Raw genomic sequence first — 26780 nt, 5'->3', positions numbered from 1 at the left:
CACCATGTAGCCTTGCACAAGAAGGACCTACCGCTCTGTTTCCAACTCTGATCCTCTGACTACCCTCACCATTGGACCAATCATTTGTGAGTATGAGTTACAATTTGGTCTCAGGGCTGATGTCCCAACATGATGAATTATATGGAATTAATAACAATGTTTTTTCTCTCTCTTTCATATTTATCTTCAGGGGACAAGTCACCTGAGTGAGCTGGTAACATGCAGTAAAAATACAAACATTTTTTATTAATGAGACATAAGATTATGAAAACTGGTGTTACATTATATAATAAATCGTACCACGCTTTGTATCGTTCCTCAATTCTATTACCTTTGTAATGTTTGTATTATTAAATGCCAATCAAAAAGAAACTATCGGGTTATAATGAAAGTGACGTGAAGTTTTAAAAGATTTTTTTGCATTTGTTTAAAATGCATTTTTTCTGTAACTTGGCCTATAAGAATCATTTTTCAAAACAAAAGCATGGATCATTCTTTAGATCCAATGACAAATTTTCCATATTATAGTATGCAACTAATATGTGTATATGCGGTATAAAATCAAAGAAAAACAAAACTCTGTACCTTGGTAGAATATGCAAATAAAATGTAAAAATCTCAACCATGACACATGGCTTTTGTGTTTGGTCCATTACTGAAATTTCTCAACAACTATTTGATGAATTGCCGTTACATTTGGCACAGCTATCCATGGTGGCCAGAGGATGAAATACAGTATAATAACTCTGGTGAGCCCCTGACTTTTCCTCTGGCGCCACCATGAGGTTGACATTAGTGCATGAGAGTGAAATGTCTCAACAACTTTTGGCATCAGGTCTCACATTAAAGGTACAGTGTGTGGGATTGGGTGGCATCTAGCGGTGTGGTTGCAGATTGCAACCAACTGAGATATCTCCACTTACTCCTCCCTTTCCAAGACTGTGGAAACGTGAGCAACTGAGTGCAAAACCATTGTAACGCCATTCGCCTCGCTCAGAGGCCTTCCTTACCATAATAACACTCCTTTAGGAGCAACAGAAATCAGACGGCGGCTGGCAGTACCACGGTTTTGCGCTCTGCGGCTCACGTTACCGCAGTTTCACAAGCGTGTTGGAGAACTACGGCGGCCTTCAGATAACGTAAAAACGCGAAAGGCTCTCTGTCAACCAGTGTTTGGTTTGTCTGTTCTGGGCTACTGTAGAAACATGGCGGAGCAACATGGTGGACTCAGTGAAGAGGACCCGCTCCCTAAGGGCTCATTCTAAGCTAAGAAAAACACAACTATTCTTAATTACAGGTGATCATACACTAATCAAAACATAGTTATGAATATCATATTTCATTTCTGCTAATAGAGCCCCGAAATGTTGCACACTGCAGCTTCAACCAAGCAAAATCTTGAGTGTTCTTGTTGGGCTGAGTCCTTTATCCTTACCTAATGGATCCCCATTAGCTGATACCAATTGCACCAGCTAGTCTTCCTGGGGTCTGAAATCAAGTACATTACATACATACTATATACAACATCATATTTGTGTTACACTAATAACATTCAAATTTTCCAAACATATATAAATTTCACATTCATACACATCTTCCACAACCATTAAGCCTCAAGGCCCATCATCAGGGAAAAGGAACAAAAGAAAAAACATACATAACCAACACTGGACTATCGATCAGCAGCAGTAATGTATTCTTATATGGTATTTGAATGAGGATTTGTTGAGGATTGACGGATGTAAAAAGGGCAGCTATTCCAATGATTGATGGCACGATAAATTACCGTTTTGTTAAGGCATTCGATTTTGGGTGAGGTAACATGATTTGGCCATCACCTGTTGTTCCAGTGAAATGACTGTGATCGCTCTGCATTTGGTAATTTGACTGTATAAAAACTCGGGTTTAGTAGAATTAATGCTGTTACTAAAGAATGTCTCTCCACCCTGATCATGTTTTATTTAAACTGCTGTAAGGTAAATTAAGTGATTAACCACTGTGTTTGTTTGTTCACCCTCCAGCTGAAGGTCACAGTACACACAGGTTCTACACTCTAGGAAACTCATAATAATGGCCAGTGTATGCAGGGGGGCGTTTCAGTTCACTTTTTGATTGACAGACCTAGCACCCCGAAATGTTGCACACTGCAGCTTTAACTAAGCAAAATCTTGAGTGTTCTTGTTGGGCTGAGTCCTTTATCCTTATTTCATGATATGTCCGATGCAGATTTCATACGTAATAAGCACAGAAGAAAACATTTATGCAATAAAATTTATTTTATTAAACAGATTTACAGACATGAAACCATGCCTGCCTAATGCCACAGAGTTACTGTATATTCAAACACAAGTCTCTCAACTATCTGACTCATCACTTATTTGTCCGAGATTTTAACTCTCCGCGAGCATAACAGGGCTTTGCGTTCATCGGGTCAACTTTTTTTAGAAGTCCCGAGGTCGAGGTATAAGCTGTGGGGTGATCGTGCTTTTGCTGTCGCTGCTCCTAAACTATGGAACAAGTTACCCCCTGATATACGCACTGACCTAGTACCTTTTAAATCTAAGCTCAAGACTTTTCTATTTAGATTGGCTTTTAATACCTAGTAGCGCTGTGACATTTTTCCTGTGCTTTTTATGTACCTTTTTATGATTTTATGATATGTTGTGCTTTTATTCCTGTTATTTCTTGATGTTAATGTAAAGCACTTCGGGTACCTTTTGGTTATTGTAAAGGGCTATACAAATAAATGTTGATTGATTGATTGATTATCACAAATCTGGAAACCATTTTTGACATACATTGGCTCAGACATTACCTCCACCCTGATCATGTTTTATTTAAACTGCTGCAAGGTAAATTAAGTGATTAACCACTGTGTTTTGGTTGTTCACCCTCTCCAGCTGAAGGTCACAGTACACACACTGCTCTACTCTCTAGGAAACTCATAATAATGGCCAGTGTATGCAGGGGGCAGTTCACGTTTTGATTGACAGACCTAGCGTCCAATAGAATGGCTCGCTGGCGTTAGAGGGGGCGGGGCTCCGAGTCTCCCACTCGGGTTCGTGGTTTAGAGCAGTGTGGGCTAGTTTCCGCTCGCTGGTGTTCCGTCTAGATAACGAAGCAGACCTCAACTACTTCTCTCAGCCGACAGCCGTCGTCATGTCCAACAACAATGCCAGCAACAACTTAATAATCGCTCAGAGGGCCGTGAAGCAGCTCCGGTTAGAGGCCAGTATCCGGAGGATCAAGGTAGGAGCCCCTCAAACACACTACAGACACACAAACACGGAAGACTAGCTGACACAGACTGGACTCTTACATCACAGGTTCAACGAAGTGGCCTTTAAACTTACACACACCACACATTAACTGGTTTCACAGCTACAAGCGACTGGTTTCTTCTTCCGTGTGTGTGTTGGAGAAGCGTCACCACTTTAAAGTGGAGAGAAGTGACACGTTTGTCAAAGTTGAAAACCTCTTTTAGTGTTAGTTATCTAAAGGAAACAGTAGTTCTCTAAATGTTAGTATAGTCACACCCAGTCGTGTTATTGCGCCGTTGCTTGCAAATGATATGCAAAGAAGTGCCAGTTAGTCTGTGTATGTATGTAAATGAGAGACTGGGTTGAGTAAGTTTGACAGCAGCAGCAGGCCAGCTGGAGCATTAAAGCTGCAGCCTACATGTGATCTAGACAAGCATGTGAGTCAGTGCATGTCACAGCCTATAAGAGACAACCACAACAACACTGAATAGATGTAACTCACACTCTGCCTTTTATTTACTCCTCTACTTCTTGTTTTTTTTTTAATGTATTTATTTGCACATATAAAAAAACTGCACAAAATCCATCCAATGAAAAAAACAAGAAGAAATGTGTCAGGAGAGGTCAAGAAGCCTTACAAGCTTATATACAAAGGAACTCCTCCCCATCCCCAGGAGAAAAAAAAAACAATAACAAAAAAGGAAGAAAGATCTAAACTAACATAATTTAAAAAATACAACAAAAGTTAAACAACAACAAGAAGTACACAAAATGTGCAGAAAAACCCTAACCAAACAGTGGAAAACAATCCAATAAAAACAATGAAATACATACAAAAACCAGTACAGAAGAAAATAAAATATATCTAAACATATCAAAAGATAATTAGACATCATTAATTAAATGTGATAATTTCCTTTTTGAAATGTTCTAAGGATAACGAGCTCTTGATAACATGTGTTTTGGTGTTCCATATTTGTACACCACGAATTGTTTGTTTTATTGACACAACAAACATGAATTACTTCTTTATTGTTTTTTTCCATTTACATGCATGTTCTTTTTAAATATCTATCTATTGTAATTTGCTTAATGAATTGTGTATATATATATATATGTATATATGTTTTTGTTCTTATTTTGTTCTTTTTTATTTTTATTTATTATTGAATTGACGCTTTGGCAATATTGTTCACCTGACAGTCATGCCAATAAAGCAAATTGAGTTGAAATTGAATTGACTGTTTATGTTTCCCCTCACACACACACGCCATCATCATATGTCTGGCTCTGCAGGTGTCCCAGGCTGCTGCTGAGCTGAAGAACTTCTGTCTGCAAAATGCCTCCAAGGACCCCCTCCTGGTCGGGGTCCCCTCCAGTGATAATCCCTTCAGACCCCCCAAATCCTGCTCCCTGTTCTGAGGTAGGCCTGCTTTTCCCTTCAATGAGGCTTCAGCTGGGGAGTTAAGCTGCGCAATTAATTACACTAGGGAAGAAATTAATTACACCGTAACATTCAGTTTACACTGACATCAATCTACCAGATTCAGGCAGGTTACCAAAGAGCCCAAAGAGCCACCAAGAAGTTGTAGAAAAGGTCTACTATTTTGCACGACATGACTTTATTGAACTCAAGATTGATTTTGAATTCTTCTCTCACCTGCATACAAGTTTGGGGCTGCAACTAATGCTAATGCAGCCACAGCCTCGCCTCTCTCCGCTGCATTTCTTCGGATGTATACTCTGGCTTGAATAAATACAACTGAATATCCGTGTCAGCCAAAACACTGTAAAAGGAATCCTCGTCCATAACATCCTCTGCACTCATATTTTGGGATGCCATTTTCACTGTTGGAATCAGTGGGCTACCTCCACGTCTGAAATTGCAGAAGTGCCCTAAACTTGCATTTATTCTAATCTTTTTTAATCATTCTTTCGGCCAGCAGGGGGCAACTCAACTGGTTGCAAAATTAAGTCTGTTTGTATAGAAGTCTATGAGAAAATGACCCTACTTCCATGATTTATTACCTCAGTAAACATTGTAAACATGAGTTTATGGTCTCAATTGTTAGTCGAGTCTTCTTCAATACAGCATGTTGTCTGTGTTTTCATCTTAGAACTTTCACAGTGTGTTTTCAGTTCATGAAAGTTAATTATAACGGTTGTGCTTAGCTCCATCCTCTTGTGTCACTTCTGGTTGCAAAAAGCCAAGATGGTGAAGGCCAAAATGCCGAACTCGAGGCTTCAAAACGGCAGTCCACAATCCAATGGGTGACGTCACGGTGACTACGTCCACATCTTATATACAGTCTATGGTTGGAATACGTAGCTAGTTAGCAATACAAGCAAAGAGAACAAGGAAGTTCTGTTTTTGAGCGCCATCTAGAGCATGCCCCCTGGCTACCCAGAGAAATCCAACCTGAAATAGCCGGTAGTTCTTTCTTGCCTCCAACAATGTCACAGTCACGTCAAATGACGGCGCTGGATGCAGGAAGAACAACAGATTTTGCAGCTGCGAACTCGGCTTTCCCCGTCAATGTAGCATGCACTGAGGAATGTATTGCAGGGCCTGAAATTAACACCTGCCAAGCTCAAATGCGGGTAGATTTTCCATTTGGCGAGTAAATCTCGGAAGGCTATCCACCACGCTGGCGGGTAGATTTTTGTACCAAAATAGTCATGTATTAAAAAACTATGCTGAGAGTCTACCATTTTGATGTAATTTAATGGCGTGCTGCTTCTGTCCTCTGCTGTCTGTGTCAGAGTTTTACACCCACACACTACCAGATGTGTTTTTACGCGTGTCTAAACAATGCTGCGAAACTGACGTCTGAAATGGACTGGTACTGTTTACCGTACGGGACATGAGGTGCTCCGATAACCTATCACCTGTCGCCAATCAAATTTACTTTTGTGTTTGATCCAAAACTACATTTAATCACAAATACTTCAGTAGAATTTTGAGAACAAGACTTCTTGATTTCTATTTAGGCTTGAATTCATTAACCATAGATCAATATATTAAAATAATTTAGCTTCAAATTTTGCTCTGGCTTCTTCTTTAATTTTGTATTCAACCTAATGTTTATTATCTTAATGAAATGTACTGAAATAAACGTATATGTGACACAAAAAAGCAATTTATTATTTGGGTCGGTAAAAAATATTCTTGACTGGTGGATTTTTTTCATCTACCAGTCCCCTTGGCCGGTGAGACAAAAAGTAACTTTGAGACACTGTATCACTTCAATCGACTACATTTACCATCAACACTGACTGGACATCCACGTAAAAGGTGGTGAATCTTTCGTTTAAATGTTTCCCAATTATCTGTGTCTGTCTACAGCAGAAAGAAAGGTGGAGGATTTCTGAATTTACCCGTCGAAGGCTTTCTTCACTTCTACTTGATGTCGCTGTAGATCTACCAGCAGCTCCTCTCGGGATGATGCAACATGGGACTGAATGGTTCGGGGGAGGGAGCTGCTCCACTTGTTTGCCAAATTTAATGGTATCATTACTCCCATCTGTTACATTCAAGCAGGGCCAAACGCTACATGTTCAGAAAATTGTTATTGACACTAACTTGACTAATGATTAAGCTGTTCTTGGTTTACCTAGTACTTGACATGTCCGGTCTCAGTTTCCTGACCTAATGGTGTTCAAACCCATGTGATTGGCTACTGAAAGAGCAACTTCCTCTTATATTTTATGTGGCAGGTCAAACATTAATTTAAACCAGGTGCTGTTCAAGAATGAGAACACGTTGTGTTATGCATACACTGTATTGTACTGTGTCTCTTTAGAAAACACTAATTGTGTATGTGGCCAAAAGACATACTGGTAGCTTTTGAGCTAAATTGATTGGTGTCTTAAACGATCCATATATTTGTGGCAATTGTATTCTAAGGTACGGCAACATGGTACAGACTTTAACCCTATCAGTGCAGGGCATGTGATGGTCATCCACTTCATTCAGTCTTTGTTCTGTATATATTTAACAGCCTGTTAAGGTTGCCTTTGTTAGCTGTTAGCTCTTTAATTTAATTTAAAAAAAACACACCAATGCCTTACTGTTTGGATAGTGAAACTCTGTAGCACATGCAATGTAAATCACTTTAGATGCACAAATGGCCAAACAGCAAATGTTAAATATCTAATTTCAAAATTTCCAAATATTGTTTGTATTGAATGAATCGTGCTGCAGTGACTTGTTGCATAAATAGTTTTCCACACTGGAATCATATTCCTATAAACCAAAACTTTTACTGTTAGCCTGTATCTTTCTAAACTTTGCTACTGTGGGCAACCTTTTAAAGATTAAAACTACTTTTTCGAACACTGACTAATTGCTGTTTGTGATTTTTGAATATCAATCCTTTTAAAAGAACATTATTCTTTTATAGGTATCTCTTTTGAATTGTACTCTTTGAATTCATTGTGATTCAGTCACCAGATCCTGGTCGTAGTAAAGTGAATGGGGTGGTTGTTATGTAGGCCGGTGAACTGCTGGACTACATTTACTACTTGGTCAAATAACGACTATGGTGGACATCTGGCCACAGAGTCATAAATGTACAGGATAATACCTGCAATTTTCAAATCGCAAGCAGGCGCAATATTTGTTAAAGGTGAAATGTGTGTCAAAATACCATTTTAGATTAAATATTGTCATGCTGCAGCAATATCCTGGCCTACACATCATATTCTACAGACTTAAGAAAACATCTTTGTTTGGTACAGATCGGGCAAAAAAATCACACCATAGTCATGTTAATGAAAATGAGAATAATTATGTAAAAATGATCATTCCCTCTAATATCGCAAATCATATCGCGATTACAGTAGCAGTCAAAATAATGGCAATTAGATATTTTTTCTAAATCGTGCAGCCCTATTATACATGCTGTGTTTGCTCCACTTATGCTCTTAATACCATGATCAATGAAGGATGATGGGAATTTTACACTCAGAAAACAGAGCCATGAGGAGGTGCAGAAGTCTAGTTTTATCTCTGAACACTTGAATTACAATATGCTGAAAGATTATTATGCAATTTTTGACAAATGATGCCAAAAAAATTCTGCCTACTGCAGCTTTAACTCAGTTTTAACCCCATAGAAGTTTTGAAAAATGCTGAGCTAAACCAGCTGAGCATGCCAGTGTGTGTGTGTCTCAAGGTTTATCAGGTTTGCTCCTACCATCATGGACATCTCTTTGAATGTGGCTGACTACACTTTCAGCTCCTAGAAAATGGTTAATACTTTCAAACTATGTTAAAGTTAAAGTTTGGTAGGAAGCAGTTGAACCGGATCATTTTAAATCCTGAAGCTTCCATCCAGCCCTTTGTTGGTGGTAATTAGCAGAAGTGCCATCACCTGGAAATAAAAGAGGCAGCATCTGTTTGAGGAAGTTCTACTTTTCTGCTCAGGTAAGGCACTAGAAACGTGAAGTGATCCATATGTGTGTCATTTAAGTATGAGTACATATTGTCCTGAAGTGCACATGGTGGTGCACACCATGTGAGTAAAATGTCCCCTCTTTGCTAATCTGTGAATACGGCACCCAGATGGCTTCCAAGTTTGGCCAGAAGAGAGTTGGAAGACGCTCGGAGTACTCAGGTAATACTGTCACCTTTTACCTGAACTATAGAAACATGAGACAAACGCTTCAGACCATGCATGCTGGAAAAACAATCAAATCCACATCACCACTTACCACCATCTTTTGCCCCCTTCCCCCTCTGCTTGTGTTGTCTACTACAGACTCCTATCTGCTTAGGAATACCAGCCCCAGCCCTCTGAATGAGCTCTCTCACAGCGCCTCCTGGTGGGCTGACAGGGAGGAGCACAGAGAGCAAGGAGACTCCCCCAGGGTGGGTAAAAATGAAGTGAATGAAATAGATTAATACTTCTAATTCTGGGGAGAGGGAACTAAACCTCTATTTTGTAGGAGCAACTGAAGGAGATGGATCAGCATGTGGCCAGGCTTCAGGACATGCTGACATGTGAACGGGCCAAAGTAAGTAGTATGTGTGACAGACATTGTGGAATATGTTACTATCTGAATACCGTTTACACTATTCTCTCGAAGGCCCTGTTCAGACCTGGTATTAACATGCGTCCTGGGTGATCAGCTCACAAGCGGAGAGCTCTAAGTACAGGTGTGAACGCACTCGACGCATTGAGATTTGATCGCTCAGACCACATTCAGAGGTGGTCTGGGCCACATATGGCCACATTCTTTTAGCAGTGTGTACGCGAATGTGTCCTGGGCCTCATTAAGGACCTCCTACTGAACTGACATCTCTGCGCTCCTCATGTGAATAGACAGGCAGACGCGAGCGCTTGTCTGCCTCGCAGCATGGAAACGGCCTCTGTGCTCTACTGTATTCTGTCGGTACAACTGTATTCTATTCAAATATATCTTATCTATAGGATACATAATCTACAGACTATCAGACTAGGCACGGGAAGGGCATTATTTTCATACTGTGGGAGATGTGTCGGTGTTTTTGTTCCGGAGCTTTGCACAGAGCTGACGCCCGCCCACTCACTCACTCTCATCCCCGGCTCTCTGATGCTCCGCACCCCGCTGTTTCCTGGCAAAGGCAGCGGTGTCGGCGGCCCGGAGGTCCCTGGGGATCGCCGGTACAATTACCTTTTATTTTAATAACATGTACCTGAATTCACGAATATGTAGGATGTTACTACTGACATTCCTGTAATATTACGTCACAACGTCTGCTATATTAGCCATGTGTTTACTACGTGTTTGAGCGGGGAAGTGAGATGGGATCACAAGTGGTCATTGGAGATGCATGTGGAGACGCATTCCTCTAATGCCAGGTGTGAACAGACTTACTTAAAGCTGTCCACTTGCGATCGGATCACTCAGGACGCATGTCAATGCCAGGTCCGAACAGGGCCTAAATCATCTCTGCCCTCTCGCCAGTGCACTCGCCTGCAGCTGCGGTGTAACCAGCAGGAGGCTGAGCTTAGGCGTCGAGAGCAGCACACCAGCAGACTGAAGGAGCGAGTGTTTCAACTGACTGAGCGGCCCAGAGAGAAAGGACCCAGTGAGGCTCACTCTGTCCTGTTCCACTTAAAGGGACTGTTTGTAACTTCTTACATGTATAAATCAATCCGGGTCGGTGTCCCATGCGCGCTGGCGTGTGGCTACGCTGTTCAGACAAGACTCCGACACAAACTACATGGAAGCAACAAAACCGCAAAGATATATCTAGTGAAGCCCGTCTTGCAAAACAGTGTTGGCCATGGTCGGAGGACGCGGTCGGAGGACGCGGGGGAGACCGTTGCTTTGGTCTCCAGGGCCGGAGTCTCTGCTGTTCTCTGCTCTGCTGCCTACCTGCTTGCCTTCACTCATACGCCGCACTCGTGCATGCGTGCACTGCAGGAGAGTTGGTAGCTCTGAGAATATCTAGTAAATATACAGTAGACGTTTGTGCAGAAATAAATGCTGCAGCTCCTCCAGACCAACAGAGGTTTCCCGCGTCTTGTGAAGTGACGGGGCTCCGCAGCGAGAAACGTTATCGTCTCCGACCAAAACTCCGGTGTCTCCCCTGTTCCCTCCGGCCGCGGTCGAGAGGCTGAAGCAGGAAAAGCCAACACTAGGATCAGCAGTGATTCATGGAGAGACCGTCGTCTGGTCAGCTAACATTACTGCCAAGCAGCTGAAATATAGAGTGATATTGTGGTTTTAGCTGACGTGTGTCGCCTCACTGTTTTGAGCGATGCTCGTTCATATCTATTTAGAGCGAGCACAAGCGCGAACCCGACGCTGACTTTCGTTGACTTAACGGCCACAGGTGTCGCTGTTAACAAACATTTCTGATTCTTACAAACAGTCCCTTTAAATTTACAGAATATTTCACCCACAGCTGTTTGCTTGTATATCAAATATTTACTGACGGCATGCGACATTTACAACCTTGCATTGTTCTGTCCAGCCATAGAGGTGTTGAATTTTCCGCCTGGAGGTCGAGGCAAAAGAGAACAGACAATCAAATTATTCAGGCCTCCTGCAAAGTAAGTTATTATTATCACCTTCTGATTATTGCCTTGAAACGCGTTCTCCACCTCCTCCCTAATGCTCACTTACTCTCTTCACCCTGTAGAAGAGAAGAAGAGGCGCTGTGTCTGATGCTGGAGCGCAGAGAAGCAGAGCTCAGGGAGGCGATGAAACTTCGCCACAGCCTCACCACTTTACTTCATGCGCTCAGAGTCGACATGGAGCATGTGAGCAAAAGAAGAAAGCCTTTTTAACTAAGGCTGGTGCTGGTCAATAACAAGTATTGATCACTGGGAAACACTACTATTAAAAAAGGCTTTATCAATTAATAAATATTGTATATCATTGCCATCCCCATCCAGTATTATGTCTCATAAGTTGTTGCAGCAATATTTGGGTTGATACCATTTGTTACACAGATTTGGTACGAAATTTAACCTTTTTTTTTACCGCTATAGAATTGATAATAATCTCTCCAAAATACCACATTAAGAAACCAACACCTTGAGGAACACCATAGAAAAAGCCATGCTGTGATTTGGTATCAAAAACTTTGGACATCTGGAGATTTCTGCAAGAATTGCATTTTTTGGCGACTGGATGGCGAGCACTTCTGTTCTGGAAACTGCTCAGAAACCTCCTTAGTTGGTTGTAAAGTTTCATGAGGCTGTGATTATCCTAGAGGTCCCAACAGGCCATTTTATAATGTGAGGTAAAATTTCAAAAGTGGTCTCACTACAATGAAATGGCTACTATGGGGACTAACATCATCACACATCAATACAATTAGGCTCATTGGATTCACAAGAGTCTCAGCTTTACAGTGATACCTGTTTTATTTTGTAATTCCAAGACTGTTTAGGGACCCCAGCATGCAGAAATATTCAAATACACCATTTTTTAGTTTCATATGATATCTGTACCTTCACTCTAGCTCTAAAACTGAACCTGCTACACTCTCTGAAAGACAGTACAGTCAGTCGGGATCGCGGGCCTCAAGGGGTGAAAGCAGTGTTTGCTTAACACAAGGTCCATTTAGTAGCTGTCTGGAGTTTGAAAGGTCATCCAAACATTCATTCCTTGAACTTTTAAGCCACCACGGACAAGATGTCAAAGTGGGGAAAAAATGGAAACTCCATCTGCTGAGGAAGATCGTGTCATCAAAAGCTCCAAACGGCTACTAAAATGACCTTGTGCTGATATTTTCTGTACTGTGAACTTGAGGTTATAATGCTGAGTCCAAGATAAGTATTCAACATATCAAATCAGTCTAACTTTTTTTTTTTTTTAAAGACCCTGTCGGACGTGGTGGATGTTCAGGACGAGGCCCAAAGTGAAGACAAAAGGTTGGATCAAGCTGAGAGAGCGCTTGGTGACCATGTAACAGGAGGTGTGGTTCAGAGTTGGAGGCAGGTGCAGAGGAGACTGGGTGGCGTCCCATCTGAAGGTAAACACCAACTAAACCAATGATATAGAAACACAAGTCCCAAGGAGTACAATATGTGGTTTTTCTTGACTGTGTAGGCCGCGCTGGCGTTGATACCGACCATGACAAGCTCCTGGCTCGACTAGAAACTGAACTGAAGGAGAGTCAACAGCTTGTCAGATTACAACAACAGCTGCTGCATGTATGATTGTCCATCACACACACACTTTCTCCAATGAACTTTTGCTAGCGTCAGACTTAACTACCTCTTTCTGTTCGCAGGACAGCCTTGCTTCACCCGTCACCTCTGAACTGGCTGATTCCTACTTTTTGGAAGAGTGGGAACGTCTCCAGGTGCGATCGGCGGAGCTCAATCATCAGAGGCGGACTTTTGAAAGGGAGAGGCAGTCCTTCACCGACGCTGCCATCCGACTGAGCCATGAGGTGGGAAGAAAATGAAGCAGAGACTTGTTGTTTTGCAAATTTGCCTCAAAGGGCTTTTCAATCTGTACAGTGTGTATGACACCCTCTGTCCTTAGACCCATGATTCAGATAAGGGAATACTCCCACAAGAAATGGGGGGGGAAATGGAAGAAACATCAGGAAGAGCAAACCGAGGAGGGATCCCTCTCATTGTGCATTCACAGTTGTTTCCTCATACACAGCATGCTGGTTTAAAAGGATGCTTGTTACTTTGTAAATGGTATCTTTTGTGTGTACAGCGTCGTGATTTTGAGCAACAGAAGGCCTCTCTCCTGAAGCAGCAGTATCTGTGTGACTCACCTCTGTCTGGTAAAGGAGCACCAAGCATCAACAGGAGAGACAGCACTGCTTTCAGTGAGTCTGCAGTTAAATTAAACGGTGGAGTGGTGGAGAGGGAGACTGAGGTTTTAAAGAGGACCTATTATGCTTATTTTCACGTGCATACTTGTATTTTGAGTTTCTATTAGAACATGTTTACATGCTTTAATGTTCAAAAAACACAATTTTCCTCATACTGGCTGTGCTGCAGCATCTCTTTTCATCCTGCCCCCCCCCCTCTCTGAAATAGCCCAGCCTGCTCTGATTGGTCAGCTGGCCCACTGTTGTGATTGGTCAACTGAACCAAACTCTTTGGACTCAGCTCTAGCTCCACTCTAACTAGCTTTGTTTGAGGGCGTGCCAAACTAGCCACTTGGCAAATGTGTTACTTTATGACATCACCATGTTACGAAAGAAGGCGGGACTTCAAGCGAGGTGATTCAGGCCGTTTCTGTGTGGAGAGTACTTTGGGCTTTGTAACTTTGCAGACCTTTTAAGTGCACAAAAAAACGATATAACACACTAAAGGAAAAAGCAAAAAAGCATAATAGGTCCTCTTTAATATAGTGAAATATTTTTTACTACAAAAGTCCTCAACACATTGTGTGTAGTGGAAGATATACACAAGTATACAGGGTAGCAGCCAAAAAGCCATTGGAATATATAGGAGCATATAACACTTCCTCATCAGTAACCTATCTACCTAGTCGTACATCCACATCATCAACAACCACTACACCACTGACTATGTGCATGTGACTCCAGATTTCTCTAGTTTGGGGCCCACTGGCATATCTGACTGTCTTCCCTTCACACCGTCTTCCACCAAGCCGGGGACAGCCGCTCGCCCTGGATCACATGAGGGAAGAGGCAGAGTTCAAACCCCCAGCACCCCTGAGCTCTACTCTGCCCTCAATCTGTCATACAACTGCAGGTTAGTCAAGTCCCGCTTTTCATAGCAGTGGCAGCGTACCCATGTTTCACCTGTGTTCATAACAAGTCCAAAGCATTCACTGCAATGTCAGTACTTTGGATGAGTAAAGTCTGGCCCTGTGTGGTGCTGACGCAGGATAAACAGATACAACTAATATATTTTCATTGGTTTTCTCCCTTTTCCATGAAGTTTTCTTCACACAGCTAATAGAGAAAGGTGAGAAGCATTACAGATTGGTTTAAAGTAAGGCTGTCAGAGTTAACGTGTTAATGCTAATTTGTTTTAACATCGCTAATTTCTTTAAAGCATTAACGCAACATGCGATTTTTAGGTTGTAGTGGGCTCAGTTTAAAAGCTACAGTTAAGATACTGGCATCATAAAACTAGAAAACCTAGTGAATCCACTAGTGGATAAAATAACACTCCAAAAAACTGGCATGGCCATTTTCAAAGGGGTCCTTTGACCTCTGACCTCAAGATATGTGAATGAAAATGGGTTCTATGGGTACCCACGAGTCTCCCCTTCATAGACATGCCCACTTTGTGATAATCACATACAGTTTTGGGGCAAGTCATAGTCAAGTCAGCACACTGACACACCTGTGAGGGTTTCTGGACAATATTTGTCATTGTTTTGTGTTAATTGATTTCCAATAATAAATATATACATACATTTGCATAAAGCAGCATATTTGGTCACTCCCATGTTGATAAGAGTATTAAATACTCACTTTAAGGCACATTTTGAACAGACAAAAATTTGCAATTAATTTGTGATTAATCGCGATTAACTATGGACAATCATGCGATTAATCACGATTAAATATTTTAATCGATTGACAGCCCTAGTTCAAAGATATGTACAAATTGACTTTTGTGCAAATATTATCTCCACTTTGACCCAAATGAAACTGTAAACATGTTAATCCACTGCTATTACTCATTCCTCTGTTCTCCCTCAGAACCAGAGAGGTTGATGACCATTCAGAGACATGGGACGGCCGAGCAGACAGGATGGTGCACACACAACAGGCTCCACACTTAGACTGGTCATTTAAATCCAATTTTGATGATAGATGGTGATTAAAAACATATTGTACCTTATTTACATTTTTTTTTTTTAAATAAAGATTGATTATATTTTTATCCAACTTATTTTCTTCCATGGTACTGTTTGAAAACAATTAATAAATTTTTATAATCTAGCATGGCCAATAAATTACGCTCTCTCATAGTGGCTATTTATGACTGCTGTCTAGCATTTTAGACTACTGTTGGGCATTTTGAAGCTACTATTGATAAAATTGACAACATTCAGCCACTAGATGTTGCATTCTCCATCCCCGTTCCATTGCATTCACTTCACAACAAGTCGTTGCCGGGCACTTGCCGTCAATCTCAGCCATTTATCTGTTTTTTCTACACTAACTGACGACCCAGAGATACCACGTGATACCAACGTCGATTTACTATTGGCTCACAAGCCTTGTTAGGAGTAGGAATTGAATGTCAGATATCTTCCTCAGAGATAAACAAAACATTAATTTTGGACACGCCAAAATGTTCAAAACGATTATTCCACAATCATATATTATTATTTTTTTAGGAAAAGACATACTTTAATTTGGCACCTTTCTAAAAGCTTTGAATGTATTATTTTATTTATTTTTAAATATTGGTCTACATAAAAATGCTATCAAGATGTTTAAAAATAGTTCAGAATCCAACATTTTTTTAAAGACTTCAGCAGGATATAAAATGCAATTGTCACTTTACATACTTTATTTGCTTGACACATTGCCTATTACTTATTGTAAGAATTATTATTATTATTACGGATTGAAGCAGGAAAAGCCAACACTAGGATCAGCAGTGATTCATGGAGAGACCTTCGTCTGGTCAGCTAACATTACTGCCAAGCAGGTGAAATATAGAGTGATATTGTGGTTTAGCTGACTTGTGTCGCCTCACTGTTTTGAGCGATGCTCGTTCAGGTATATTTAGAGCGAGCAACCGCGAGCCCGACGCTGACTTTCGTTGACTTAACGGCCACAGGTGTCGCTGTTAACAAGCATTTCTGATTCTTACAAACAGTCCCTTTTAACTTTCAATTCATTGAAATTAAGTCAAATCACAGTCGCTGTTGCATGAATTAAAATACATTTTACACTGAAATAGACAAGATTCCAAACTATTAGCAATGTTGGTATTTAATGTCTTCCTAGTAAAAATCTGAACACCTTCCTTTGCTTTTCCCCCAAATTGATTATTTATGAGAGACTTAAATATTAGAAACAAACCCCCCAAAAAATAAAAAAAAAACGTGGCGCCTTCTTGGTGTGCAGACAGGTCATGTCACTGTGCATGAGGAGGCTCACTGATGGGATCACTCCTTTGATGACCTGCACGCGTGGTGCATGAGCTCCTGTGATTGGCTGCTCTGATTTCCCTGGAGGAGGAGGAGTGAGTGCGCCTCACTGCGTCTGATCACCACTTGTACTCAATTACCAATTACCAACTTCAAAAACTTTGTGACGCGCGCTCGGCGCCGTGTGTCTGTCCTCTCTTTTTTTACATCGTTATTACAACGTCAACAACTCAAACCATCTCACTGGAAGGCAGAAAACATTTGGCCGAGAAAGGAGCTAGAATGAACGGCATGGTTTGGGGACTCTATCATCATCACCTGCCGCGCTTCATGGAGTCTGACAGCAAAAGTTTCCAACCCTGGAGAGACTACATAGGACTATCGGACACAATCAAAGAGATGCTTGGCCGACACAACGCCAGTGAGTCTCCACTGCCGGCCTCCAAAGCGCCGCACCCAGAGCCTGCTGGTGACCTGTGCGAGGCACTCCAGTCCGTGCGCATTAACGCAAACGTGTGCCAAAGTCTCTCACTCTCCGGTGAGTCTACCGGGCTGCCGGGCTCTCCTCTGGCTCCTCAACGCCCACCTGGTGATGGACTGTGGTTCGCTGCAAACCCCTTCCGCGCTGATGATGCTACACCAGACGCGGTGGACTTGAAGAAGCGAGTGGTGCCAAAACTAAAAGAGCGCAACAACAAAAGCGCTCGTTTCAAAACACCATTGGACCCGCCATTGTTGTTGTCCGCGTCGCCTCCTGAGCGCACCTTCTGCAGCTTCTGCAAGCACAACGGGGAGTCCGAGTTGGTGTGCGGCTCCCACAGGCTGAAGAACCAGGCCGGGGATGTTTTGTGTCCTTATCTGCGGCAGTATGTGTGTCCTCTGTGCGGAGCCACGGGAGCCAAAGCTCACACCAAGCGCTTCTGTCCCAAAGTGGACAGCGCCTACAGCTCCGTGTACGCCAAGAGCAGACGCTGAGCCAACAGGTGGCAATAAGACACAGAGGGCTGAATCCTCCTTTATTCAGTGTGGTTTTTGTTTATTAGCACGTGTGTGTGTGTGGTTTTGGTTTTCATGTTGCATGCTTTGGCACGTTTGCAGTGCAGCCTTCCTTCTATGATGCTGATTGGAGTTATTTTCCAGCTGGACTTTCTGTGAGAGCGTACCTTTGGATTCTGTTGAGTTCTTTCAACAACGACTGCCAGATATTATGTTTGGGAGGAGAAAAAAAAAGATATTTCAAAGAAAAATGTTTGTTTTACATATTTTTAAAACGTGGCCACCTGCTGTCCATATTCATATATCTCCTGTCCATGCATTGAAGGATTATTATAACACTTATCAAACCTTTTCTAAGACGTACAGTCATCAGTGATAACTTACTTACTATACAGCATAATAGGCCATTGTGTGACCATGTGAGCATTTTAAATTTTTTAAAAATATGAGTGACTTGTTCTTGTTCTGAGGTGTGGAGTAAATACCTGTTCCTGCATGAAGCATATTATTTTATTTTGAATATTGTAACTGTGGCTCTTCTAAAAAAATGCCATGTCAGCTCTTCTCACTTTGTGAAAAAAATCTGTGTGAAATTATTGTATGCCCGCATTTATAAATATCTAAATTGACAACATCTGCGTGTGTGTATCCTTTTGTCGTCATCACTCTTCATTTTTTGAAATGATTTGACTGAATTGAAGCCAGCCATGCGGGGCAGATTTACCTCTGGATGTATCCCTGATGACAGATGATAATACTCAGTTTACTGATTTATTAATTAACGCCCAGCTTTATTTGGGGAGAACCTGAACAGCTAAGCAATTAAACTGAACATTCCAGCTGTCAATGATACAAGAGGAGTGAAAACGGTTGAATGGTGACATTTTCAAACATCTGCATAAAAGTACAAGTGCCTTCATTACCCACAAACCATTGGGGCGACAGTAAGATCAGGATGGCAGGGACTTGATCCTCAACGTATGGAGCTCCATGAACTTTTGCTGCTGCGGCGCAGGTTCTCCAGCTCTCTGTGAGTGGCCATGACCTTACGACTAGAAGAAAGCAACCAGAGGACAAATTAATCACATTATCAGATTAAATAACTTAAATAATTGAATTGCAGGTTGAAGATGTTAAGTAAAGGATGAGTGACAAGAAAATAAGATGTGCTTTTCTTAATACACATGTAACAATGGCACTGACACACCAAGCCAACGGCCATCAGACAGTTTGGGGCCGTCGGCGAGCGTCTGTCGGTCTAGTTTTTGCGGTGTGTCCCGCACCGTCGGCTCTAGTCTGCTCGTGTCTGAGGTTTTTCGGTGGCGGAGCTCATCGGTGAGAGAAATCAGTCTGATTGGTTGTTCAGCTTAAACGAATCAGTGCAGGAGAAGAGAAATAGAAGTGAGGAAAGCAAGCCAACAAGTAAAGTCGAGGAAAAACACTTCTCATTTTTCATCACATCTGATCATTCCAATACACGGATATTTTCACAACAACATGGCCATCCGGAATGACGCTAAGTGGTGAGTGAGAGTGGTGTGAAAATGGTCGGCAGACGCTGCTTTGTTTCATGTACGTATCATAACAACGGCTTATACACCGATCAGTCATAACATTAAGACCACTGACAGGTGAGGTGAATAACATTGATTATCTCGTTACAATGGCACCTGGCAGTGGGGGGGATATATTAGACAGCAAGTGAACATTTTGAACTTTGAACTTTGTGTTGGAAGCAGAAAAAATGGGCAAGCTTAAGGATGTGAGCGACATTGACAAGGGCCGAACTGATGGTTAGACGACTGGTTCAGAGCATCTCCAAAACTGCAGCTGTTGTGGGATGTTCCCAGTCTGCAGTGGTCAGGACCTACCAAAAGTGGTCCAAGGAAGGAAAATCGGTGAACCGGCGACAGGGTCAGACCCGAGGCTCATTGATGCACGTGGGGAGCGAAGGCTGGCCCGTGTTGTCCGATCCAACAGAAGAGCTACTGGAGCTCTAATTGCTGAAAAAGTGAATGCTGGTTCCGATAGAAAAGTGTCAGAACACATAATGCATCGCAGTTTGTTGCGTATGGGGCTGCGTAGCCGCAGACCGGTCAGGGTGCCCATGCTGTCCTAATGTTATGCCTGATCGGTGTATATCCACAGTCCTTGGTCTTCCGGTTTCCCTTTTTGAATGACGAATACAGACTACGGCCGCCTGCTGGTGTGGAGAGTTATTTCCTTTCACACAGGTGCAGAATGTACGTGCTAAGTTGCCGTCGGCTGTAGTCTTTGCGGTGTGTTCAAATGCAACTTGTCGGCCAAGACAAAGGTGACGTGAGACGACGCAGCAGTCGGCCTTTATCGCTGCTAGTTCTCTGATGTCGGGTTGGTGTGTCTGGGCCTTGTTATGTGTGGGGTGTATGGGTCATCGGTGTTCCCATGTGACCAGAGCATTTATATTTAAGTCTGAAAAAGAGCATCTGCTTGAAACGTCATTACTTGAAGATGTGCTAATTAATTGCACTTAAGGGAGCTACAGTGTGCTGACTTTGTTCACATTTTTCAGGAAAAAAAACACTTCCATCGTAAATATTTTTATTGCTACTAGACCCTCCGATCATCTGACACTTACGTATTTTTCTTAATAGATTTGTATTTTTTTCTTAAAGGTACAGTGTGTAGGATTTAGTGGTATCTAGTAGATATGAAGGGCTCATTCTGAGCTAACGAAATAACGATTCTTATTTTCAGGTGATTATACACTAATGAAAACATAGTTATGAATATTATATTCAATTTCTGCCAGCAGATCCCCCAGAAACCCTACACACTGTTCCTTTAATTCTTCAGGTCTTGACAGTGGCCTTTTGCAAAAGGTGCCAAGCAGTCTACAGCTGACAGAGCTGACTGCACACTTCAGCCAATTAGAGCACAGAGGTGGGTGTGAAGAGGATGAAACTGACCAATGGTGTGACAAGTCAAAAGTTCAACTGGGAAAAGAGAGAGCAGGAGCTGAACGCAGAGGGAGGTTAGAGAAAAAGGATAAAGTGGCCAAAAAGGAGACAAAATGATAATGTTATAAGAAGCATTTACTAACTTTAGAGAGGAGAGTTCTCTGATGAGTCCACAGATCAGATCTGTAGCATCTTCATGATCCGGGGAATCAAGATCTTCCTCCCTCTCCACCTCCTCCTCACTGGATGGAGAGAAAGTAAAAGGTTGGATGGTTGAAAAAAAAGTGGTGTACGAGTTTGTAACAAATCCTAAATTTGATTTCTTTTTAATTTTGCAAGAGAACAAAAATGTGTAATAATGTTGGCATAAGAACATTTCTTTGTTGAAATATTGACGTTGTCTTCTTGAAGATAAGATAAGGAATTAAACATGTCTGAGTACACTGCATGTTAATCAGATTTGTTGTTAAACTGTCATTGTTTACAATGTTTGGGGTGTTTCTTCCTTTTACAACCTGTCAATTACTAAGTTGTCTGTCTAGGTGGAAGAAGACACCACTGGGTTTCCCCAAGCCTCTAATGAGCTGAACCCTGAGCTGGGTTACACGGGGCGTTTATCTGAAGAGCCAGTCCACCGAGGCTCATTTGCTTCCCCAACATTCCTTTTCTTTCTTCCCACCACAGTCAGGGTTGTTTCTGCTTCCCTCCTTCCTTACTTCAGAACGATGGTGTTCAGCTGCGAGTCCGACACGTAATCCAAGTACCCTGATCCAAACGGGTCAGTGGTGTCGCTGGTGTGAGGGGGTTCAGCGTGCACAGTAGAAGGACCAGCACCAGGTTCACCATCAGAATCACACTATGCAACAAAAACAAATCAACCATAAAAGGTAAAAACCTTCAGTATATCAATTTGGTGACGTCCATGTTTGTTTTTTTGTGAAGACTGTGAGCAATTCAGAAAGCAATCTGGCTTCTCTCGAACTGTATTAGTTGCAGGACTTTTCTTAAATACTTTCTCATTTAATAGGCGATTTGTCAAATGTCTGTTATGTCTCTGTTGATCGCCTAATTGATTAATTCTTTCAGCACTTGTTTACAGTAATTTTCTTGCTGGCGCTTCACAAAGGCATGACATCATATGCAAAACACCGAAAAGCTATTTTTACTTAACACACGATGACAAAAGTCAACCTTGATTTTAACGTACATCTCTGATAGTCTCAACAAAAGCTTGACATTATGAGCTTCCAGTGGTGGAAAGTTACTAAGTACATTTACTCAAGTACTGTACTTAAGTACAATTTAATGGTACTTGTACTTTACTTGAGTATTTCCATTTCATGCTACTTTATACTTCTACTCCACTACATCTCAGAGGGAAATATTGTACTTTTTACTCCACTACATTTATTTGATAACTTTAGTTGCTAGTTACTTTGAAGATTGTTATTATTATTAATACAAAATAATAAATTATGATATATTATTATAGGTTAAGCTACCCAGCAGTATATAAATTAATTAAAATGGGCTTCACCAACTTTACCAGCTGCAACATTAAATTGATGAACACATAAATGCATCAATAATTATAAGCTAATAATTATACTATATAGCCTATTATTCTGCATAATTAGTACTTTTACTTTTGGTACTTTAAGTATATTTTGATGCAGATATTTTTTTAATTTGACTTGTAACAGTATTTTTACACTGTGGTATTGCTACTTTTACTCAAGTAAAATATCTGAATACTTTGTCCACCACTGAGCTTCACTAAACTGGTATTGTGTTAAGTTTGTCCCACCACTCACGCTGTCTTTCCTCTCTGAGCCACCGGGTGTCGCTGCAGCCTTGCAGAGCTCCACAGCGTTGAATCCTTCTGACCGGGTGTCTGTGGATGAAGCACCTGCTTGAGCTCCGTCCTCGTCCCCAGCATCACCCGTCAACTCTTCCTTCTTCTCATCTCTTGTCCCGGTCACACTATTCACCTGTGGAAGCACAGCCTCGATTGCATCCTGGTTCTCAGTCTCCTCATTTTCAGTAGGATTAGAGTAAAAAGTGATGGCAGGACTTTGGTCTACTGCTGCTGACCCATCTTCCCCGCCTTTCATTTGTTCCTGAGGTTTTTCAGCCACAATCTCAGCTGTGCCTCCCTCATGTTCCTGCTGCTCCTGATTCCCCAACAGCTCCTCCTGTGCAGGCGGGTCTGACTTTGTGTCACCAGTTTGCTCTGGACCAGGCACTATGCCTCCTTCAACCTCACAACTCTTTCCCTTTGAGCAGCCTGGGTCAGACACAGCACTGGTTCCATCTGAGGTAGTGGCAGCAATGTGGACTTCAGTTTCGGCCCTGTGTGTTAACAAACAATGTTATCAACCAGGGGGAAGTAACAAATTGTATTTCATCCTGTTAGTTCAATCAAGTACCTTTTTTGTGTGTGTGTGTTTTCACTTAAACTTTTACTGAAGCTGTGTATATGACTTGAAATGCATCCATAATAGAGTACAGATGTTATTGATATATGTTAAAGGTCTTATTGAAAACATTTTTATGTAGACAAATATTTAAAAAAAATAATAATACATCCACCGAGCTTTAGAAAGGTGCCGAATAAAAGAATAGCTTTTCCTGAAAAAAAATATTATGATTGTGAATTAATATTTTTTTTTTTTTAAATTGGCGGGTCCAAAGTGAATGTTTTGTTTATCTCTGTGGATGATATCTGACGTTTGGTTCCCACTTCTAACAAGGCTTGTGAGCCAATAGTAAAACAACGGTATCGCATGGTATATCTGGAGATTGACGGTAAGTGCCAGGCAACCATTTGTTGTGAAGTGAATGCAATGGAATGGGGAGAATGCAACATCTAGTGGCTGAATGTTATCAATACCACTTTTAATCTAACTTGACATGACAAAACGTTTTCCACCACTGGCCGTTGTCATGACAATGCAAAAGCTGAAAATGTAAGATATTTAACAAGTACAGTAGTAGGGTAGATTCCTCGTTACATTATTCTGACCTGTCCTCCCCTCCACAGTGACTCGACTGAAGTTTCATCTCTGCCCCGTCCTGCTCTGTGACACTGCCTACTGGGATGGATGGTGAGGATGATGAGGACGATATAATCTCTTCCTGAGCCACAAGGTCAGCCGTGTTATCACAAATCTGCTTCTCGACTCTCTCCGGTCCGTTCTGCTCATTTTCACGCTTTTGTGTCTGTAAAAAGTGACTCCGCTCCCTCTCCGTCAGACCACACATACCCATCCTTCGCTTCTTTTTGGCCGGCAACCCCTCTGTGACTTCCTTGACATCAGCCATGTCCACATTGTTGGTTTCTTCTTGGCTGGATTCTTGGTTTTTCTCCAAGTGACAGTGAGAGTTCTCCTTTGCACCCAGTTGCTCCTCCAAAGCAGCTCCATCACCCTCTTCAGAGATTGGCAAGAAGACCTGGAGTAGATCAGTGCATGTTTGAGATGGTGATCTGTTACATTCTTCTGCAGTCATTTCCTCCGTGTCCTTTCCACTCTTGTTGACATCATTATCTGCATGTACTCTGAAGCCCTCCAGCTGAGAATCATTGTTGGGACTGTCGACTGTGGTCTGTTCTTGCTCTTCAAAAGCTTTAACCGTCACATTTGTTGCTTCTGCATGTTTTTCTTCTGTGTCAGGATCTTGTTTGGTGAGACAGGACTCATCTGCTGCCTCAGGCTGTTGAGTTGAAGTCATAGTAGATTCCTGCAGAGGGCACTGGTGGCACTGTAGCAGTGTGGCATCCACTGCTGCACCATTTCCTTCAGTGTCCTGAAAAAAATAATAAAAAGTAGAATGACTTGTCAAGCATTTGGCTTGATAAGATGTAAATGTAGGTTCTGCTCCAATCACCTAAATTACCTGATGATGAGTTGCCTGGACATTTTCAATCTCTGAGATTTCATCACTTGGACATTCCCTCTTCCTTGACCTGAGTGACCGAGGCTGGGGTGGAGCTAAGCTGACTGGACACATAAGGACCAACTCAATTAAAATAATCACTGTAGCTGATTAACACTTAAAATGAGTACATTAAAGTGGCAGGAGGCAGAATATTTTTGACATCATTGGGCAAAAATTCCATAATAATCTTTCAGCATATTGTAATTGAAGTGTTCTGAGAGAAAACTAGACTTCTGCTCCTCCTCATGGCTCTGTTTACAGGATTTAAAAAATCTAGCGCGTGACGGGAGACTTTGGCCAATCACAGGTCATTTCAGAGAGAGAGAGGTCCTATTGGCTGTTCATTCAACGGAGGCAGCTGTCAATCACTCACAAACTCCAATCAAACTGTCAAACTAGTCAGCGCTGATCAAATATGAATTAATATTCTGTTACTGTAATGCCTATTTCTCGCCGCACCGCCCACCAGCCGGGTCAAAAACATTCTCATTTTACAGCTAAACAGTACACTACAAGATGTTTCTGAAAACATTTGAGAGAAATAGGCATTACAGTAACAGAATATTGATTCATATTTGATCAGCGCTGCCTAATTCGACCATTTGATTGGAGTTCGCGAGTGATTGACAGCTGCTCAGAGACGGCAAGGCTCCAGCTCTGCTCTGATTGGTTGTTTTCCTCCGGTCTGTGAAATCTTACAGATGCCATTAGGAGCACCGGAGGACACAGAGGCACAAGATGTTTTTCAGATTACCTGTCTCGTGCACCACTGTCAGGATATTGTGACCGTTTTATAAAAATAACTTTATTTTAATCATATTTGCTCCGATTCTACCCACCGCAGCTTTAAAGATAAAGTGAAGCAATTGTATCAAGTAGATTTTTTTTATCTAGTTTAAAAATGTGCATCTTTCAAACAATATAAAATAACCATATAGTTTCTGTTCAACAGTAGCACATCAAAGTTAATTATAATATATAATAGCATCTCCTTTACCACTCCCGTTGATCTTTGCTTTTCCTTTGGCCATCTCCTTTTCCTAAATAATAAAAAGAAATGAAACTAATGAAAACATCAAATATAGCCTTTAACTAACATAAATAACTCCTATTGTTATGGTTATATTGATGGTTAGCTTAAAGACATATAATGTAGTACAAGCAGCTAGCTAACATCAACAAAGTTACACTGATTGAATGAAGGAAGTTGAAGATATGACTTGTTGAGGTTCAAATAACCAATTTATGCTGATTACATTCATTCCCAGTAGGTAGACAGTGACAACATGTCGCCGTATATTGTTTTTTCCCCACACAATGTCACACACACGATGAACCCACCTGAACTCCTAATACATCCATACTAGTGATGTGTCGTCCCGAACGAGTCGGTTCAAAGAGCCGGCTCTTTTAAGTGAACGATAAGAGTCGGCTCCTGTCCGAGAGCGGTTTTCTTTTTCTTTTTTTGTTCTTTAAAGGGACTATTTGTAACTTTGTAAGCGTATAAATGTAGCGGGTCGGCACACATGCGCACTCGCATATGCGCGTTCGCGTGTAGCCGCTGTACCCTCCTCCTCTGCCTGCTCGCCTTCACTCAGACAGCTCAGCTCGCTCCACCTCTAGACGTGAACGCGCGCTCACTACACACTGCAGAAGAGTTAGTTTAGCTCTGAGAATATCTAGTGAATGTACAGGGGACGTTTGTGCAGAAATAACTGCTGCAGCTCCTCCAGACCAACAGAGGTTTTCCGTGTCTTGTGAAGTGACGGAGCTCCACAGAGATTTACGTTGTCTTCTCGTTACCGACCGGGTGCCGGTGTCTCCTCTGCTCTCTCCGGCTGCGGGCGGAGAGAGCAGGGAGACACGCTGCAGAGCCCCGCTGCCTCAGCCTGCACTTAGGCAGGAAAAGCCAACACTAGGATCAGATCTAAATCATGTTCATGGAGAGACCTTCGTCTGGTCAGCTAACATTACTGCCAAGCAGCTGAAATATAGTGATATTGTGGTTTTAGCTGACATGTGTCGCCTCACTGTTTTGAGTGATGCTCGTTCAGGTATATTGAGAGCAAGCAAGCGCGAGCCCGACGCT

The 26780-nt window shown here is 41.9% G+C and overlaps 5 protein-coding genes across 7 annotated transcripts in view; 4 read left to right on the top strand and 1 right to left on the bottom strand.

Moving 5' to 3' along the window:
* LOC141764024 (scavenger receptor cysteine-rich domain-containing protein DMBT1-like) overlaps window positions 1–622 on the top strand; it is a 32816-nt gene extending 32194 nt beyond the window's left edge. Inside the window, exons 15-16 of the mRNA XM_074628920.1 lie at window positions 11–86; window positions 191–622. Of these exons, the coding sequence (XP_074485021.1) occupies window positions 11–86; window positions 191–210 (96 nt within the window). The 3' untranslated portion in view covers window positions 211–622. The remainder of the gene's footprint in view (window positions 1–10; window positions 87–190) is intronic.
* Window positions 623–3049: 2427 nt separating this feature from the next.
* On the top strand, window positions 3050–7602 carry LOC141764022 (guanine nucleotide-binding protein G(I)/G(S)/G(O) subunit gamma-10). The gene is made up of 3 exons (XM_074628917.1): window positions 3050–3249; window positions 4557–4683; window positions 6607–7602. The coding sequence occupies exons 1-2, from the start codon at window positions 3160–3162 to the stop codon at window positions 4680–4682; spliced, it is 216 nt and encodes a 71-aa protein (XP_074485018.1). The 5' UTR covers window positions 3050–3159; the 3' UTR covers window position 4683; window positions 6607–7602.
* An 814-nt stretch (window positions 7603–8416) lies between these two features.
* On the top strand, window positions 8417–15567 carry LOC141764020 (afadin- and alpha-actinin-binding protein). Of its 2 annotated transcripts, XM_074628913.1 has the most exons (13): window positions 8418–8688; window positions 8827–8878; window positions 9023–9132; window positions 9210–9278; window positions 10212–10335; window positions 11227–11305; window positions 11395–11515; window positions 12582–12735; window positions 12813–12916; window positions 12997–13158; window positions 13437–13551; window positions 14281–14449; window positions 15412–15567. In XM_074628913.1, exons 2-13 carry the CDS (start codon window positions 8827–8829, stop codon window positions 15530–15532), a joined length of 1380 nt encoding a protein of 459 aa, XP_074485014.1. In that variant the 5' UTR covers window positions 8418–8688; the 3' UTR covers window positions 15533–15567. The 2 variants fall into 2 exon arrangements, with proteins under 2 accessions (XP_074485015.1, XP_074485014.1); XM_074628914.1 differs by lacking the exon at window positions 13437–13551 and having other exon boundaries at window positions 8417–8688.
* A 1208-nt stretch (window positions 15568–16775) lies between these two features.
* nanos3 (nanos homolog 3) lies at window positions 16776–18445 on the top strand. The gene has a single exon (XM_074628915.1). It carries the CDS (start codon window positions 17100–17102, stop codon window positions 17790–17792), a length of 693 nt encoding a protein of 230 aa, XP_074485016.1. The 5' UTR covers window positions 16776–17099; the 3' UTR covers window positions 17793–18445.
* Window positions 18446–18568: 123 nt separating this feature from the next.
* Window positions 18569–26098, bottom strand: LOC141764019 (uncharacterized). Of its 2 annotated transcripts, none has more exons than XM_074628911.1 (8): window positions 26033–26098; window positions 25689–25731; window positions 24650–24753; window positions 23778–24559; window positions 22567–23104; window positions 21469–21608; window positions 20896–20994; window positions 18569–18865 (listed from the first exon to the last, which is right to left on the bottom strand). In XM_074628911.1, the coding sequence occupies exons 1-8, from the start codon at window positions 26051–26053 to the stop codon at window positions 18787–18789; spliced, it is 1806 nt and encodes a 601-aa protein (XP_074485012.1). In that variant the 5' UTR covers window positions 26054–26098; the 3' UTR covers window positions 18569–18786. The 2 variants fall into 2 exon arrangements, with proteins under 2 accessions (XP_074485012.1, XP_074485013.1); XM_074628912.1 differs by lacking the exon at window positions 26033–26098 and adding an exon at window positions 25948–25989.
* Between the last annotated feature and the right edge of the window lie 682 nt (window positions 26099–26780).

This window comes from Sebastes fasciatus, chromosome 3 (assembly GCF_043250625.1).
Source record: "Sebastes fasciatus isolate fSebFas1 chromosome 3, fSebFas1.pri, whole genome shotgun sequence".
NCBI classification, from domain to species: domain Eukaryota; kingdom Metazoa; phylum Chordata; class Actinopteri; order Perciformes; family Sebastidae; genus Sebastes; species Sebastes fasciatus.
The sequence above is the reverse complement of the archived record's forward strand: the minus strand, read 5'-3'. Positions and strand labels throughout refer to the sequence as shown.

Excerpts from the sequence above, each read along its gene's own strand:
- nanos3 (XM_074628915.1), top strand. The coding sequence starts at position 17,100 with ATGAACGGCATGGTTTGGGGACTCTATCATCATCACCTGCCGCGCTTC.
- LOC141764019 (XM_074628911.1), bottom strand. The coding sequence starts at position 26,053 with ATGGATGTATTAGGAGTTCAG. Across the intron at positions 25,732-26,032 it reads TGGATGTATTAGGAGTTCAG|GAAAAGGAGATGGCCAAAGG; the intron begins GTGGGTTCATCG and ends TTTATTATTTAG. Across the intron at positions 20,995-21,468 it reads CTGAACACCATCGTTCTGAA|TGAGGAGGAGGTGGAGAGGG; the intron begins GTAAGGAAGGAG and ends CTCTCCATCCAG.
- LOC141764022 (XM_074628917.1), top strand. The coding sequence starts at position 3,160 with ATGTCCAACAACAATGCCAGCAACAACTTAATAATCGCTCAGAGGGCC. Across the intron at positions 3,250-4,556 it reads CCAGTATCCGGAGGATCAAG|GTGTCCCAGGCTGCTGCTGA; the intron begins GTAGGAGCCCCT and ends CTGGCTCTGCAG.
- LOC141764020 (XM_074628913.1), top strand. The coding sequence starts at position 8,827 with ATGGCTTCCAAGTTTGGCCAGAAGAGAGTTGGAAGACGCTCGGAGTAC. Across the intron at positions 9,279-10,211 it reads TGACATGTGAACGGGCCAAA|TGCACTCGCCTGCAGCTGCG; the intron begins GTAAGTAGTATG and ends CCCTCTCGCCAG. Across the intron at positions 13,159-13,436 it reads CCATCCGACTGAGCCATGAG|CGTCGTGATTTTGAGCAACA; the intron begins GTGGGAAGAAAA and ends TTGTGTGTACAG.